This window comes from Papaver somniferum, chromosome 1, assembly GCF_003573695.1.
Source record: "Papaver somniferum cultivar HN1 chromosome 1, ASM357369v1, whole genome shotgun sequence".
NCBI lineage: Eukaryota > Viridiplantae > Streptophyta > Magnoliopsida > Ranunculales > Papaveraceae > Papaver > Papaver somniferum.
The window spans coordinates 132625761-132644244 of record NC_039358.1 but is presented as its reverse complement, the minus strand read 5'-3'; the positions used below and the strand labels follow the sequence as shown (position 1 = coordinate 132644244).

Here is an 18484-nt window from a genome sequence, read left to right as displayed (position 1 = left end):
ATAGTAAGGTTACCATCCCTGGTATGTGCCCACTTAATGTTATCTTCACAAAGTAAATTCAGATAAATAGTTCTAATCTTAACAACATCTTCAGGACATAACAAATTATTCAGAAGATCAATATCCCAAGTACCATGATGCTGATCAATAAGCTCACTAACAAAAGTATAATTAAGAAAATTAGGATTATTAGACGGGGGACCAGATCAGAGTAGATTTTCCATTATTTATCTTGTAAACAATGTTCATCTTTAAGAAACTAATACTTTTAACTATTCCTTTCCAATCCAAGAAGAGGAATCAACTGCTTTATCAATTTCTAGCAAGTTTTGGTTCGGAAAATATTTGTCTTTCAATAACACCGAGATTAAATGATTTGGATAGTGAGAAATTCTCCAGGCTATTTTAGAAATAAAAACCCGATTCAAAGGAAAAGAGTTGCGAATACCCAAACCTCCACAACTTTTAGACTTACCTATGTCAAGCCAGGAACGAAAGTAAGCCGCTCTGCGGAGGTTTTTCTTTGACCACCAAAAAGGTCTTTGTATGGAATCAAATTTAGAAGTAAGCCGTTCTGCGGGAGTTTTTCTTTGATCACCAAAATTTTTTTTATATGAAATCAAATTTAGGAAAAGGAAAACAAGACATATGATAAGTAGCGAGACATGTGATCGCACTTATCAGTAGGTTAGGTTGCTATAATGATGCATTTTAAAATTTTACTAGTTTTGCCCACAATGACCGTAAGTCTGAGTTTTCTCGACTAATTGGGCTTCCCTTTTAACATTTTTTTTTTCTTCCGAAAGTGGGTAGTGACTAGACTCTCTAGAGAGACTGGAGAGAGGAATCGTTTGAAATCAAGAATCGGGTATCGGGATGCTCACGTTTACTTTGTTGTTTTCTTTTACTTTTCTTATTCGTCATAAATATGATTAAGTTCGTTTGCAGTTTCACTCGATTTTAGGGGGTGAGGGTAATGTTTGTCAGGGCACATAAATCAACGAAAGGCTGTTACTTGAGCCCTAAATATCTATCGTCATCTTCGTCATCGACATCAAATTGTACTGGAACTTTGGATAATCCACTATTCCCATAGTAATTCACCGAGAGGCCTTCCCCCTCTTTCTTTCGGTCTTTGCTGGAACTTCTGCGCAATTGCTGGGTAAGTTTTCAGGTATTTTCCTAGGACTAATATATGTATGGAATTATCTCTTTATTTACTTTTCCATGAACAAACAAACACATAGTCAAGAAATGCCTTAGTTCAAGGTTCCAAATTTCATTTACCCGGAAAAATGAAATGGGAATCTGCCGTATTAAGCGTACAATTTTTATTTCTGATTTTGTTGACTTCAGTTTTACCGACATGAATGAAATTACATCTTAGAGATCCATGAACAGGAAAACATTTGAAATGTTAATATCTTTCTTTTTCTTCTTATGGGTAGTTCCACTGTTCCAGATACCAGTAGTGGAAATCAAGTAAACCCTCTTTGTTTCTTGATGTCAAAATTAGAATAGAATTTAGTAAGGTTGAAATTGCTATGCCTTAGCTTGCATCTTGCTCTTTCTAGAGGTTAATGGGAAAGGTTACATCCCAGGACTACAACTTCCCTAACATTGCACTTGCATCAATTGAGTTGAAAGATTGCTTCCAATTTACTTCTTTCGTAAGTGTTGCATGGCTGTGTTCATAGGGTGCTAAGAGGGATAGATCAGGAGTTATTTTTTTATTTATTTTTTATTTTATGTAAATTAAACTAGTTTAGAGATCGTCCTGATATGTCTGTCATAGCTCACTTCAGCTAAGCGCCTAAAACTGTAGAAGGTCCAATTAACTGCTCTAGATAACTTGTTATCACCTCTGCATTCATTTGTCTGTGTTTTGTTGTTGTTCTAATGTTTGCATACTAAGTGACACTTCCTCAATGAACTGTATACATATCTGCAGGAGACATGGCCGCCTTAGCAACTGCTGAAGTTTGTGACTCAAATGCGTCACTTTTACACAGTGGTGAACTGCGTGTTCTCCACCCAATTTTCCAGATATATGGGCAAGGGCGTGCATTTTCAGGACCGGTAGTCACGGTTAAAGTGTTCGAGGACAATGTACTGGTACGGGAACTGCTTGAGACCCGGGGAGAAGGAAGGGTCCTAGTTATCGATGGTGGGGGAAGCATGCGTTGTGCCATTCTTGGAGGGAACTTGGCCCAATTAGCTGTGAACATGGGATGGGCAGGTATTGTAGTCAATGGCTGTGTTAGAGATGTCGATGAGATTAATGGATGTGATATCGGTGTTAGGGCGTTGGCATCTCATCCTTTGAAATCAAACAAAAAGGGTGTTGGTGAAAAGCATATACCTGTTTACATAGGAGGAGCTTTTATCCGTGAAGGGGAGTGGCTGTATGCAGATAGCGACGGGGTTCTTGTTTCGAAATCAGAGTTGTCAATCTGAAGGATTTACAAGAATTACAAGAAAATGAGGGCGTTCCTAGTTATATTATGTGATGTCTCCCAATAAAAACAAAGCGAAGATGCACATTTTTTCAATATTTGGTAGCTTCTTTCGTGTTTGTTTGCTCATTCTCTGAAGCATCCATGCATTAGGAACAATTACTCCTGGATAATGTCTTCTTGTTACCTCAAATATTTTTCCCTTTTCTAAATGGTTAACTTAACGAGTTTGGGAATCAGATAATATTGTGAGTGTGGAAAGTACTCCTGTAAAAAAATAGACAGAAGAGATGCATACAGGGCACAGTATCATCACCCAATCACACAAAAGTGGTATTTCAAGAACTGGTAGTTAGCGATTTTTGTTTTGAAGTTACCATGAGAAGGAATAGGCACAAAGGACATCCATTGCTGAACCTAGATAGTTGCAAATTTCTACATTCAATAAAACCTCCTACCTGTTTCTGAATGGTTGCAAATTTGTTCTTAAAATCGTAAATCATAATGATATAGGTCCTAGGTTTTTATGTGGCAGAACAGAATCAACTTTGTGCAGCTTTAGGATTCATTGCTCCACAATGAGTTAAACGCTGCTGCCTGCTGAGTTCAAAGAGTGAATCCCACGATTCCTGCTGTAAGGTGATCTTCAAGTAAACGAATTAGCATAGAGAGATCAGAGATATAAAGTGAAACTTAAAATGTTCTTTTTTTTGAACAAGAGAACTTAAAATGTTCTTGATCTATAGCAGTTTTATCAGCTCATCTATTTTCTCTTCATTGCTGCTTTCTGTCATACGATTAACCTCCTAGCAACATTCATTCCAAATTACGTTTCACCTATTGCTCTAATTACTTGAATGGCCTACAGAAATGTACTTACCCTCCTTCATTCAATAGAATAATTGAATCTACGATTAACGCTTATTATCAATTTTGAACGGCCCCAAACAGTTCACTGGAGGTTGAGAATGTTCGACATGCGCACTTCACACGTGTAACTAGAGTAGTGTGGAATTTGGATGGTGTACGTGGGTGACGGAATCGTAAATGTGTGGGCACGCGAACCAACACCGATGTCGTTTTGGACTGGAGGAGATGAACGCAGAAGTTAGAAGAAAGAAACGAGATAAAATATTACCATCCAGTAGACTAGACTCACCAGAGATTGAGATAATAACAAACAAACAGACAGACAGCTGAGAGATAGAGAGTTTTTCTCTTCCTCAAAAATCAAAATCGAGTCTTTTTTTTTTTTTTGAAATTTATCAAGTCGTCTTCAATTTCAGTGGAAACGAAACTGAAATAAAATTGATAAATAATCAGAAGAAGAAGAGAGCGAGTGAGAGAAGATGGCGATGAGAGAACTGGTTACAGGAGGAACATCCTGTCCTGTACCTGGATCGTCATCATCTTCAAATCCAGTTGCTGCTCTTGCTGAAAATCTCTTCGGTGCTGCTTCTAAAACACGTGTATGTATTTGTATTTCGATTCCTTGTACACATCTTTACTTTAAATCTAGTTTTTTTTTTTTTTTTGCTTACTCATTAATCTGTAAAGAATTTTGCCCTAACCCAACCTTTGCCCACCTTTATAGAGAATTCTGTATATTCTAACAAACTAGCTTAGGGTTTTGAATTCAAAACACTAATACACCAAACAAGCATCGCCATACTCTATTCAGCTTGGGGCATTATTCTCGTACACTAATTTCATATAATTCTCCTTGTTTCATTATTTGGGACACTAAAAAGGTCTTTTTTTTTTTTTTTTTTTTTTTTTGTGTAACTGATTTGTTTATCTATCTTGGTTATTCTGAACAGGATAGTGTTAGGGAGCTTCCTGGAATTACACGTACAGGTCATCCAGATGCCTCTTTCTACCCAGGGACTGATGGTCAGTCGGCACTTCCAGGGTTAGAGTATGATCAGCAACCCGGAGCTCAGGTTTTATAATATGCTTTTATATCTATTTCTTTAAGCCGTATTGGAGATTGGTTCTCTGAATTTTTATTCTAACATTTTGCCTTTCCAGGGCTCCGAGTTCCTTCATGCATATCGTGCAGATCAGGCAGGTTTTGGAGGTGTTTGGGATGAAATCCAACGTCCTCAACTTCCTCCTTTTGCACATCCAAGAGAAATTCAAGGAGCACCTCATCTTGCTGACTTTGAGCAGATTTATGACCATGGTGCAAGTTCTCAGCTTCAGCCCACTTTGGATGGTAAACCTTAAAAAATTGTTCCATCATTTTTGGAATTATCTATGCCCAAGTATAGCACTAATCATGTGAAAAATGTTTTTTCAAACTATCTTGTTTGGTATGTTAACAATCCATTTTGAAAAGAATGGTGAAGGGTCATACAAAAATTTGTTCTGGATAAACAGTAGAAGAAAAAGAAATATCCAGTTTCATTAGTTTAGTGTAATGAAATCATGAAATCATCTATTCTGTATAAAGGGAACTTCCACATCAAAGGAGGTTTGACCAATTTCTCTAGTGACGTAACTCGCCTTCATCTCTTTGTTGTACTGTAGTAGCAGTCAGCTGGCTGTAGTCCCTTCAGATTGGTCTCCGTAGCGTCCATTGAGGGAAGTGCCTCCTGCGCACCATATTGTTAATAGTGGATGGCTGGATGCACACCCAATCCATTGAAAAATGATCTTGCTAAACTTACATGCACCATGTACATGTCAAAATTGTATTAATCAGCGAAAGGGACAACTGATAATTTTTTCTGCCTGTTGCTTTATCCCGTAACCCCGTGGCGAAATTATTGAATCTGGTCTGATCCATCTGAACTTACTTGTAGCTATTTCTGAATCTCGCAGGACCTCCACAAAGAGTATTATCGAGTTTCCTGCACTCTTTTGTTGGAAGTAGCCGAGCTGGTATCCCTTTTCGTCCTGTCTCGCTTCCGGTTTTAGGTCTATCTGAAGGTGACAAACAGTGCATACGTGATCGTAGCAGCATAATGGCACGACACTTCTTTGCAGATAAAAGTGAAGATTTTATTAATTCACAGGTTTGACATAAGTTGGCAAATATTGGAATTTTTTCAGCTTATTTTATAGGTACAGAATCAATGACATAAGCGTGTTGCTGGCTTATTTAGTATAAGCAGATTTTAGTTGCTCTGACCTAGGTTATGTCTTTGCTCTCTATCGATCAAATAATAGGGCCAACTAAAAGAATTTGCATCCAAAAACTGTGTATACATTTCATCGCTCTAACTTCTGAGCCTGATCTCAGATTTTGAACTCCAGAATTGAAGCTCTCTTCTAATTATACTTTCCATTAACTTCGATTCTTGTTGACTCTTTTGAGTTCGTTAATAGTTGTTCTTTTACTCAGGTGAATGCACTGTTACATTCTCTAGAGATTGATAATGATCTTCGTGCAAAGGGACATTTGCCAGGAAGATTCCAAGAATTTGAAGAGCATTGGAATGAGTCTCAAGGTGCTCTAAGAGCTGGGCCCTCTCATCCTTCTGATAGATGGGCTGCTGAATATAACCAGCAGATTGTATCACGTGGTGATCCTGAATCTTGGGCTCGTTCATTTGAGCAGCAGCATGGCTCTAATGGTTGGGCTTCTGAATTTGAACAGGTAAGGAAGTACCATGATTGGTAGTAACCTGTAGAGAAATTAAACCGTATCCATTTATCAATTATACTCAGCATGTGACAAAATTATTATGGGGTAGGCACCCATCCAGTAATAAGCAGTGTACACACTTCAATGCCTTGATCATTTCAACTTGTTTTTGTTTTTCAGGAACAGCCTCAGTTGATATCCACGGGTCAAATGCAAGGTGCAAATAATTCTAATTTAGCAGCAATGGAGCAGACCCGTATGCTGGCACATACATTAGCCCAAAATGATGACCCAAAATTTCAGGTACATCTATGCTGCAAGTCATGATTGCCTCCAAAGGAACTTAGAAGTTAGTTGCTGAAAAACATTGTCTAGTATGTGGACTACAGAGTGTATACTGTCAAACAAAAAGCAAATGTATGAAAAATTATGTATAACCTCTTTTTTACTGAATCCCACTTTCCTAAGGAGCCTCTTCATATATTCAAATTCTAAAAACAAAGCTTTAATTGCGAAAGTTTTTGGATCCGTCTGTGACTAGAATGAGTTACTTGAAACTTTTAGGAGAAAATGCTGACAGGTCACTCATATCTCAATTTTTCCTTGTTGTCCCCAGAACTCGAAGTTCCTCCAGTTTGTGTCAAAAATGAGCCGTGGTGAGCTTATTATTGATGATAATCAAGTGAAGCCAGCGGAAACTTCTGCTTCTGGTGATTGGGCAGATGAATATCAACAGAAACATTATGGTATTCATAACTCTTGGGCCGATCAGTATGCACGCGATGAGGTAAATCTGTTTCGTAAAACGCCACTAAAACTCATTATGAATTCCCAACCCCCTCCTAAAATATCTGAAGTTCGAAAATAGGTGCATGCTCTTGAATAATTACGATATAATCAATAGAAGGAAACCGCCATTGGCGTCGAATCGATGAATTTTAAGTGTCCCTGACGGTTTAAGTATGAAGGCCAGTGAATCCTAAACAGAGTGTGGAGTGGCGTAACATAATAAGTTTATTCTGATTGTGTTGTTCCGTATTTGTCCTGAAAAGGCTTATTTATTGTTTCTAGAACTTCTAAATCTCTTATCGCTGTTTGGCCTCTTGCTTGCTGCGATCAAGTCCTGTGGGATGACATAGTGGGTCAGTTTGGCATAAAGGGAGTACATTCTAGAACGTAAAGGTTAAACACAAATAGAACTGCATGTCTTTATCTTTCAAAATAATTTTGAGGCAAATTCTTGGAGTTATCTATGTAGCGGTGAGCTGTTCCTTTGGGCGTGCTTTTTACCATGGCAGTAGTGGATGGAATAGGATAGAAGAAAGGGTGCAACTGAACTCCGTAGGATGGGGATAGAAATTCGTTCTGCTATTTGAAAAACCCAAACAACCAAACATGCAACTATCCTTGATTAGGTTCTTCAACTCTACTTCTTCCTCGTATCTCACTGTGGCAAACAAACCTTCAGCTAGTTCTTTTGACCAACTCAAGTCAAGTTTGTGGATTCTTAGGAATGATGAAGATCTACCTGTATATGTTTATAGTTTGACCCATGTACTAATGCAATGGGTACTAGTGCTGGCTAGTGGTGTCCAAAAGGTGTCGGAAATGGTGAGATGAAAACAGAATAACCACTATAGAATTAACATGTTTTGGAAATGGGTCCCCATGTGTCGACGGTGTAAAAATCTAGTAAGTAGGTTGTCCTTTTACATACATCATGCTTTCTTTGCACGCACATCCACTGAAACAAAATATTATTCCTTTTTGGTATATTTTTAGCATTCCTATGGGGCGGATACATGGGCATCTGAGTTTGCTACAGAACAGGAAAAAACTGGGTTGGTTGATGATCAGTGGGTCAATGAGTTCTCCAAGTTACATGTTCAAGACTGGGCAGAAGAATTTGCGCAGCAGGTCGATGAAGGAGCTGTGGGGCAGAATTCAGCTGACAACTGGGCAACTGCGTACGATGAGTAAGTTGTCAACTTTCCATGAGAAACCTTTTTGAGAATTGACACCTTAACGGTTCTTCTTCTTTTCCCTTGTGCTGTGATTGAGCCTGTTTTACATTTACCATTAGAGACGAGGTTTGTTATTCTAATTTGGCCTTTACTTGATCAATTATAACAGATACGTAAATGAGCAAACAGCTGCCAAACAACGGTCAGATGCTTCAAGGGGAGTTTACGTCTTCTCTGACATGAACCCTTATGTTGGTCATCCTAACCCTTTGAAAGAAGGGCAAGAGCTGTTCCGTAAAGGTCTTTTGAGTGAAGCCGTGCTTGCATTAGAGGCTGAAGTTCTGAAGAATCCCGAGAACGCCGAAGGTTGGAGGTTGCTTGGTATAACACATGCAGAAAACGATGATGATCAACAGGTAATTTCTACATATTAAATTCTAGCTTGAAGTATTCGATTTTTGGGAAGGTGCAAAATAAATTGGTAACAGTGTCTCTTCTTAACTATACTTGCCTCAAGGGCTCTTCCCTCTTACATCTCCCATTTGGAGGTACATTTTTGCGTTCAGAGTAACTGAGTGGTGTTTATATGTACAATAAGGAAGAAGAAGGGTCTGTTTTGATCATTGTTTAGCCGTCAAGTGGTCCTAAATGTTCTTTTTTATTTGTGAGGTGGGGTCTACATCAATGATCTAATCTGTATGATGGGTAGAACGACCTCAGCAAGCATCAGCTCGCTCCAGAATTTGCATCCCCATCATTATTTATTAAAATATTCAATCTATTTAACGGTAGTGAATAACAATCCTACTGTTGACTGCAGTAAAATATAGGGTTAGATATTTTAAAGTAGAACCATTTTATGGTGAGGATGCTCTACAAGGTAAGCATAATATCTTCAGAAAAAAAGCCTTTGTTCATCTCACGTCACATCCAAATGTATACTTGGTGTCCAGAGACGAGGAGTGTGGGTCCCTCATTAATAAAATATTTAAACAATTAATTATATAGCAGAAACAGTGTAGGATAACATAATAGTTATTACTTAAAATGTGCCTAGTATTCATGCTGGAAAATATATGAGTTCATTGGTGAAGCAGTTAACTTCGTTCAAGTTGAGTATGCCTCTTTTATCTAGTGGACATTTGCTATTTTGTAGGCTATTGCGTCCATGATGCGTGCGCAGGAGGTTGATCCGGCAAACCTAGAAGTTCTTCTTGCTCTTGGCGTGAGTCATACCAATGGTTAGTGATGTCTTGATGTATGTTTGAATGTAGAAAGAGGTCCAGGTAATTTTATACTGATTGTCGCCCATGACACCCGGATGTTATGTGCTCTTCTTCTTCGGAAGCATCATGCAGCCTTTTCCTTCTGGGGCAAATTACATGCCAAATTTTATTTCTAAGATAAATCTGTATTTTTGAATATATTGAGGTTGGTGATTAGAAAACTCTATCTTTCTTAACAACGTTTCAGAGTTGGAGCAGGCAGCAGCAATAAGATATTTATATAGATGGCTTCAACATCACCCTAAGTACGGCCATCTTGCCTCTCCAGAGAAGTCTGAATCTCTGTACTACGCGGATGTAAGCTTCCAGTTCAGGAAACAAAAGTTTTATTGTTTGCCTTGCTGTTTCATATAGGAGTTCTTTTCTGGTTCTCAAGTCTCGCGCATTTCTGGGAGTTTGTCTTTAAGTCAGTAGAAACATATTAGTAGTAAATGTTATTGATAATTTCGGAACTCATGTTATAAGTGATGTATCTGGTTTTCTTTTTGTAGGTTGCTAGATTATTCAATGAAGCTGCTCAGGTTTCACCTGAGGATTCTGATGTGCACATAGTTCTTGGTGTCCTCTACAACTTATCTAGAGAGTATGACAGGGCAATAGAATCCTTTCAGACAGCTTTGAAACTCAAACCACGTGATTATTCTCTCTGGAACAAACTTGGTGCAACTCAGGCTAACAGTGTTCAGAGTGCAGATGCAATATTAGCTTATCAGCAGGTAACACACTTTCGTAAATGAGAAATGCTAGTTTTTCGTATTTATAGGGTTCAGTTCGACTGTGAAAATAGTTATTTATAGTTAATGATGGTGACCAGACTTATACTTATTAGGTAGTGATGGTGACCAGACTTAAACTTGTTTAGGTAGTGCAGTTGATTTATGCTATCCAAAATCTCAATGTTAGCTTATCAGCATGTAATACAGTTTTCTAAATGAAAAATGCTGGTTTTCCATCAAGGAATCACTGGGACTTGGAGAATGGTAATATATGTGTCAAGTTCATGATGGTTTCCAGACCTATAGTTGTTAGTAGTGTTTCTGACTGTATGTCATATAAAATCTCAAATACTAGTTAATCTTTTCTTCGACATCTTTCTTTTTCCCTCCCTTGAACTTATCTCCATGTAATTGACCATCTTGATGTTGGTTAGTTATTAAACTAATATTTGATTTGTATCCTTCTTTTATGGTCGCACTAGTCCTATTGCATTGTATATATTTGCTTCCTTCAACTGTTCAGTCTCCTATCCTAATTTCCAGTATGGATTCAAATGTGATATGATCTAATATGCGTCTTTCTGTGTTCCTAGGCCCTAGATTTGAAACCCAACTATGTTCGTGCATGGGCAAATATGGGCATCAGTTTTGCCAACCAGGTTTGATCCCTCATTTCTGTAATACAGTTATTCATTTGGCATCAACTAAAGAGTTTAAAATCTGGGTACCATGGAAGCTAAAGTGATGGTCTAGTTGTTAGGTTTTGGTCTCTGTAGTTGATGGAAAGATTTGATGATTGGGTAACTAATCAACATGTAAAATGAACATCGGAACCAGGGTCTGTATGAGGAATCAATCCGCTACTATGTGAGAGCACTTGCTATGAATCCTAAAGCAGATAATGCCTGGCAGTATTTGAGAATTTCCCTCAGGTAAGTTGGAAAAATAATCTTTTCTTAAATGTTGTGAAAGCAGGAAGGTAGCTTGCATTCACCAACTGATAATTTTACTCGCACTGCACCTTTTGATGTATGCAGCTGTGCATCCCGAAACGACATGCTTGATGCTTGTGACTCGCGGAACATAGATTTTCTCCAGAAGGAATTTCCTCTGTGAGACCCTAGTGCATTGGAAGAAGTCGCGGAGGATGTCCGATTAGCTAATAAGCCCATATTAACTAGGTTAATACGGGTACACAAAATTAATGTTGTATTATGGGTTCGAAGAAACAAATAGTATGATTCGACTGCTGTCTCTTCAACCCTTCAATAATCAATAATGCATCATGTCCTTGTGCTGATTTTTAGAAGCCTCTTTTGCACTTTCAACGGAACAATCGCATGAGGATGTAGAAGTAGTCAATCTTTTTTTCTTTTCGATATACAAAGGGATAGTATAAAATTGAAGATATAGAAAGTAACAAGGCTTGAACGTTGTCACCTGTTAACAAAAATGAAAATTATCAGTGCTATTAATCAAGTTCCAAGTGTCAAAATACACTATGCTTGGACACATGAGTAGGTCGATATTCTTAGTTCACTATATTACTCCCTCCGTTCCTTTTTAATAGGTTGGTTTCCTAAAATAAATGTTTCAAAAAAATAGGCCGGTTTCTTAATTGGGAAAATCAAATGTTACTTTAGTTTTCTGGGACCACTTTTCTCGTAACTTCTTTTTATGACAAGTGTCATGTGGACCATTTCACTATATTTCTTTTGCTGACAAGTGTCATGGGGATCATTTCACTTCTTTTATTAACAAGTGTCATGAGGACCATTTTCAATGATTAGTTCTCTTAATTTCCTTAATTTTCTCTAAAAACAAAACCAGCCTATTAAAAAGGAACGAAGGGCTCATTGATCACATTCCACTCCATTTTCTTTTTTAGATCTTACGACACCCAAAAAAGATTACAAAAGGCCATCTAGTTTGCTGGTTGCCTTTGTTTCAGTAATAACTGAAATATGAATGTTCCCCAACAGAACACGAAAGTATATTTGAAGCTAAATTCCTATCCGAAGAAGAAAAAGAAAGGAGGAAGCTTGGCATTGAATTCTATTATTGCTTACAGACCTAGCTTCCTTACTTTCTTTGCCAGAACATCTGCTACCTTATTACCATTCATATGATTTAAGATTATTCCGGAAAGGTGGACACAAGTCATTAACATCTTTAGAGCTTCAGAGATTATTGCTTCATTTCCGATTGAAATGTCTTTTTTTTTTCCTCGTGCAAATTTAACGATTCTTTGACAATCTCCATCAATCCAAAAATCTTTAAAGTTCATGTCTCTTGCCCAATGAGCTGCTTCCAGCAGCGTCGGTGCTTCTGCTTCCTCAGGACTGGTTGCATTGAAGGTCTCAACTCTAGCTGTGATAGTTGAACCAACATCAGACCTTAGAATCAAGCCATATCCTGCAATTGAATTTCAATCAATCCGTGAAGCATCGAAGTTTAAGTTGATGCAATGAAGGTGCTTTCGATTCCTGATCAGAATTGTGATTGTTTCTTAGAACCAGTCAGAACTGGTTCTCCAAAACATAGTTATCTGAGATTTCCAACATGGTGGGGACCAAAAATTTAAATGTCTATGAACTACTAATTTTTCACATTAGTAATGGATTTATACCGAAAGATTGTTGTGAGTACCTACATTTTGTAGCCGTTTAATAACATTATCCTTACTAGTAGTGGAAGAGTCAGGTTTTTAGAATCGGGGATGCAACAAATTTTCTTATTCATGATTTGGGTGAAAAGTGGGCTTTAAAGGCCATTTTGCACTAAAAAAAAGGACAAAATGTGAAATATTGGGCTTGCGAGCCATCTGGACAGGGTGTGCAACTGCACACCCATGCTTTAGGCTGGCTTCCCTAGCTAACGAAAACCTGCTATCCAGTTGGAGTAAAACTTTGTAGAAGGACATAACTGAAGTCAAGTTAAGGTTTTAGATCTCCCAAAGGAGGCAACATCTAGACTGATTTAGCATATGAGCATTCGAAAAATGATGTTGAACAGATTCACATGGATTACTACAGAAAACACAATGCATATCTATTATGAATTGACACAATTTTTTCCTTACTGGTACTGCATTATGAATGCATTTCTGTAAGAAAATTTTAATTCTCTGTAAAACATTATTTAGTATCCAATTTTTTTACAGAACCTAACAGTTGTACATATAGGTGTAACAACTACATGATTATGCAATTTTTCATACAAAGATTTAACAGAGAATTCTCGATCAAGCTAGCAATTATCTTAGTCAATCCTTTTCAATACACTATCATGATAGTTAAAAATTCTAACTCCAAAAATTTTATCAACAACATTAGAAGGACTGTGATTTATAACTTTGTCAAAATTTTACTTCTTTGTATTTGAGTCAATTAACCCAAATACAAGTGTCATGGAGTTGTATCTTGTACCACATAAATAGATCAAGTTAATTATTCTCACTACCTGGTAACGAAATATCATACCAAACATCAATCATCTTACCATCACTACCACCCAGTAGCTGTATTTATGGATCATTGAAATACCTTACAAAATGCATTTCTGTATCCAAGATTCATTGTAGTGTTTTTTGGCACTAAAATCAATGGAGTTTTGAAAATATTTAGCTTTTACAAGAGAGCAAAATAAACCGAAATGTAAACATCTTTAGTCCACAGCACAACAAAATTTTGTTGTTATTTAACCTTTTCTTACCCCAACCCCTATTCTTCCACCAGGAGCACTACTGGTTTTGTATCCTTACTGGGTTAGTTGAAACAATTTGCACTTAAAACACCTAAATTACCCGGTAATATAACTGTTAAATATATTGCATACATTATGAGATGAAATAAAAATATTAGATTCTATCGATATGACATAAATCATAGCTTAAAATATTCGCAGATTAAAATTGCCACATAACTCCAAAAAGGCCAAGGATCGCGCCGAGGGACCCAAAATCTACAAGGTGGTTAAAAGTTTCAATGTTGACAACAATTTTATTTGTCGCTTATAATATGTTCTTATGATCCGAAATTCGTATTGTAAGATAAAATCTTTTTGATTTGTTCAAGATAAAAAATATCTGACACCGCAACCAAAAATCTGCAGTGGCAAACAAGTGTTACTTCACCTAAATATGCCACGTTTTCCAAAATTTGCTTAGTGACTAAAATCTTCTCTGTACTTAGATTTGTGGTATATTAGGAAACAAATTTGTCATTTTTTCCCAAACTTTGCTTCATGACCAGGAATAAACTTTGCGAGCCAAAACCACCTTGACTCTAAATTTACCACAGGTCCAGATTTTGCTAAGTGACTCGAAACTTGTCTCACATTCAGACTGAAAATCTACAATGTGGCCCATAATTCGTACTTGTGGCTCGTAATCCGTATTGAACCTATAAATTATCGTAAAACTTTTCTCATATTCGAACCTGCGGCCAAAAAATGTATAATGTGACTCATAGTTCTTGTCGCGTCTCATAATATGCATTGAAACTATAAATTTTTATTGTAACTTGAAAACTACTATTGTTAGAGTATTGCTTGGTCAAACTTACAAGGTTTGGTATGTAAGGTTGTTGTAAATTTTAGTTGATATAAACTATATCTTGATTTATAGTCTACTAAGGTTAGTCTCAGACTTGAATTAAAGTATGGTAGTTGAGTATCAGCAATCACCGAATGCCCTTGAAGAATGAATACTGAAGGATAACGGTGACATCAACAAACATGTGTGGAGACTGATTTCTTTTGGAAATTCTTTTTTATTCTACTTTCCTAATTTATCGATGTAAAATGCTCACTCTTAGGAACAATTTCTATGACAATAGATATACTTTTGTATATACACCAGAAGATTTTGTACCTAATATTTTAATGAGAATTACCTTTGACCCTGGAAATGTCTGCATGTTGTATTCATTGAAAATACGAATGCAACGAGCTAAGAATCACTCAATTATGAGTTATAAGTATTAACGAAGAAGTTATGAGTGATTTATTGAAGCAACACTTGTAATATGTGGCAAAGGTTGATTTCGTGAATTGGAAATTGTACATGAACTTTTAGCAACATTTCGTGAACTAAAACCGTGAATACGTGATTAAAGGCCTATTTTAGTCAAATACTTGGTGTTCCTTTCCTAGTCAAGGTATCTTTGTTTTTAAGCAACCTAACCTTGATCATTCACTATAAATAGAGGTTTTATGTAACTACACAAACTATCCCTTGGAAAATTTGTGTGTGCTTCATAAGGTTGTTTTCCGAAAAGGGATAGGTGGGTTGGGGGGTAGGGGTGGTACATGATGCACCGCGATTTTGAACCAGAAGAGAGATTTCAAGAAATGACACTACTTATGTTCTTCAAGAATAAGAATGAGACATTAAAGAATTTATTTGCGAATCGTAAAGCACGGGTTGGTAGTAATCTTCTTAGATAGTTATGAAACTTGTATCTAAGTTAATTCAATAATCTTTGTCTATTCTAAGACCTTTTCTCTTATGATAAAAGTGAAATGACGAGGGCACCAAGTACACCATAATCTTTTAGATATCATCATATGCAAGACAGACCCTGTGTAATCTAATACAGACAAGTACTGTCAAGAAGATTACAACAACAAGGTCTACACTTGGTATATAAAGTACGATCGAAATCTGAACCAAACTATGAGAAGTGACTAATAGGTGGATTAACGTAACACGTGTATTTACTTTAGTTATAAAGACAAAATAATATAACTCGAAAGTAAAGTAAACCACACGACACAAGATTTTGTTAACGAGGAAACCACAAATGCAGAACAACCCCGGTACCTAGTCCATTTTGGGATACCTACAACTTCTTATAGTTGAGACCAAGTATAAACTAACTCCAAGTTACTCAGTTCCTTTAGTATCCCTGCACCTACTATGTATCTGGTCTACACAGGTAAATCCTAAGATAGAGTCCACTATCTTAATTCGCTTCACCTGCTGTGAACACTATTATAACTCAACTCCTTCGGATCGTATTCCAAAAACAGTAAAGCAGTAATCTATTTCAGTAATCGCTCTATCAATCCCATATCAAAAAGTTAACCAAAGATATGATTGAGTTACAAATGTTTTTTCTTTTAATCAATATAAACTCTTTTGTATCGGTTACATCAACTAAGATCAGCATTACCGAAATAATCAATCTTAGTTTACAAACTATATCAAAGTAGATCTCAAAGAGAAATACCCAAAGATACATAGTCAGTATATACAACAAGCTATAAAAGGTCTATACGAGAGAAACAAGCTTGTTAGATCTGTTGGTGACAGAAGTGTTTGTATTTTTATGCATCTCACAGTTGGATCTGTCATCATGCTTGAGATGAAAGCAAAAGCGTCTGCGAGTCTTTTATCCTTCCTTGAAATGTGCCTCCATTTTATTTTTTGGATTTTCTCTGATAATTCTTCAACGAGCTTCTTGTATTTCTTCAAGGATGGTTCATTTGTATTGTACTCTCCCTTTATTTGGCGAACAACTAGCTGCGAATCACTAGTGATCCTGGCATTTTCTAATTTCATTTCTATTGCGAACTTTAAGGCATGTATCACAACTTCATATTCCGTTTCTTTATTAGTGGATGCGAATTCCAATCTGAATGAAAAAGCCATCTTCACTCCTTCTGGCGAAATTAAAACAATTCCAACTCACAATCTGTTCCGTGGTCTGTCAAGTCTATGACCAACATCTCTACCTTCTGGATCAATTAATTTATAAGCTCATGTTCCAACTATCTCCTTAATGATGTAAGGTCCATCCCATTTTTCGCTAATTTTCCACCATTTTCTCGCTGATATATTGGTGTCTCTCGCAGAACTAAATCTCCTGGTTGGAATTCGCGTACTTTGACACGTTTATTATATTCTCGGGCTAATCTTCGCTGATAATTCTCCATATGTTGTAAAGCTCTTTCTTTTTTTCTTCTTCTAATTCATCAAGTTTGTTTAAGATCAAACCCGCACTAAGATTTTTCTCCCAAGATTCTCTCTTTGTTGTCGGAATAACAACTTCTGTTGGTAACACCGCTTCAACTCCGTATGTTAAACAAAAAGGTTACATTCCAGTAGCTTCTCTTCTAGTTGTATTATAAGCCCATACTGCAATATGTACTTGTTCGCACCATGCTCTATGATGTCCTTCTAATTTCTTCTTTAGTATATCTGCAATTGTTTTGTTTGTTGCCTCTACCTGCCCATTAGCTTGTGGATACAAAGGAGTAGACTATCCACATTTTATCTTAAATGCATTAAGTAACATTTCTATGTTCTGTCCTTAAAACTGTTTCCCATTATCAGATACTAACTGCGCAGGAATTCCGAATCTGCAAATGATATTTTCGAATATGAATGTAAAGATATCTTTGTCGCGAATATGCTGTATTGCCTTCACTTCTGTCCATTTTGTGAAATAATCTGTTGTGAATAGTAAGTATCTTCTTTGTCCAGAACCTGGTAAAAATGGCCCCACAATATCTAAGCCCCACTTTCCAAAAGGCCACACACTGGTTGAAGATGACAATGATGCTCCAGGTGCATGTATTTTATTTCCATGCCGCTGACAATCTTCGCAACGTCTTGATATTTGTTTTGCATCTTCGTGCATGTATGGCCAGTAATAGCCTTGAATTTTTGCTCTATGTGCCAAAGATCTTCCCCCACTATGATTGCCAGCATCCCCACTATGTAACATTTTTAGCACTTTTTCTCCTTCCTCTCGTGTTAAACATCTGAGTGATGGTCCATTAAAGGATTTTCGATATAGCAGCCCATCTCTTAATTCATAATTCATTGCGCAGCTTTTTAACTTGTGTGCTTCCAATATATTTCTTGGTGTTTCCCCTTTCGCCAAATATGCATGAAGTTCTGTTCTCCAATCTGCGATATTATTATAGTATCTAAACTCATCTAGAGTCGCTTGATTAAATACCAGAGTCAACTTCGTTTAGGTAAGACTAGAAAGTCTAGGAAGGTTGAGACGTACAAGTATTACTCCGAAGACCTGAAGAATGTGAAGAAGTAACGACTACAACGATGACATCTTCCTTCCATTTGAGGTTAGTAATGACTTGATCTTGTATCCATTCCTAACGTATCTTTCAAGTCATGCTATATTGAAAACATAACATGTGAAGCAGTATATATTTGTATGTATGTAGTAGGGTAAAAAATGATTCTGCTGAAAAGGGTAAATTGGTGTGTCGATGAGAAACAAGTCTAGACCCTAAAAAAAATACCGCACATGAGTACTTTAGATTCGATAGATCAATCTGTACAATTCTGTCCTAAACCAAGAAATGGTCATTCTAGTTTGCTTCGGTCATAAAATGATGGAGAAGGGTTGGTCTTAGAAAGGGAAGCAGAGAAGTTATTGAGATCAGAGTGTTAGACTCTAAGAGAGGTGAAGGTGTATGAACGTGTATCAGAAAC

General features: G+C 36.9%; 2 protein-coding genes across 3 annotated transcripts; both read left to right on the top strand.

The window, feature by feature from the left end:
- Positions 1-883: 883 nt before the first annotated feature.
- On the top strand, positions 884-2708 carry LOC113301170 (putative 4-hydroxy-4-methyl-2-oxoglutarate aldolase 3). 2 transcript variants are annotated; one of them, XM_026549935.1, is made up of 2 exons: positions 884-1162; positions 1952-2708. In XM_026549935.1, exon 2 carries the CDS (start codon positions 1957-1959, stop codon positions 2455-2457), a length of 501 nt encoding a protein of 166 aa, XP_026405720.1. In that variant the 5' UTR covers positions 884-1162; positions 1952-1956; the 3' UTR covers positions 2458-2708. The 2 variants fall into 2 exon arrangements, with proteins under 2 accessions (XP_026405720.1, XP_026405724.1); XM_026549939.1 differs by having other exon boundaries at positions 919-1174.
- Positions 2709-3559: 851 nt separating this feature from the next.
- On the top strand, positions 3560-11493 carry LOC113301161 (peroxisome biogenesis protein 5-like). Its single transcript, XM_026549929.1, has 15 exons — positions 3560-3925; positions 4277-4399; positions 4488-4674; positions 5283-5476; positions 5806-6060; positions 6229-6351; positions 6665-6835; positions 7831-8024; positions 8182-8428; positions 9169-9253; positions 9486-9595; positions 9790-10014; positions 10608-10673; positions 10852-10946; positions 11052-11493. Exons 1-15 carry the CDS (start codon positions 3806-3808, stop codon positions 11128-11130), a joined length of 2274 nt encoding a protein of 757 aa, XP_026405714.1. The 5' UTR covers positions 3560-3805; the 3' UTR covers positions 11131-11493.
- The last annotated feature ends 6991 nt before the right edge of the window (positions 11494-18484 follow it).

Coding starts and splice junctions, on each gene's coding strand:
- LOC113301170 (XM_026549935.1), top strand. CDS start 1,957: ATGGCCGCCTTAGCAACTGCTGAAGTTTGTGACTCAAATGCGTCACTT.
- LOC113301161 (XM_026549929.1), top strand. CDS start 3,806: ATGGCGATGAGAGAACTGGTTACAGGAGGAACATCCTGTCCTGTACCT. Junction 5,477..5,805: donor AAGATTTTATTAATTCACAG/GTTTGACATAAG, acceptor TCTTTTACTCAG/GTGAATGCACTGTTACATTC. Junction 8,025..8,181: donor TGGGCAACTGCGTACGATGA/GTAAGTTGTCAA, acceptor CAATTATAACAG/ATACGTAAATGAGCAAACAG.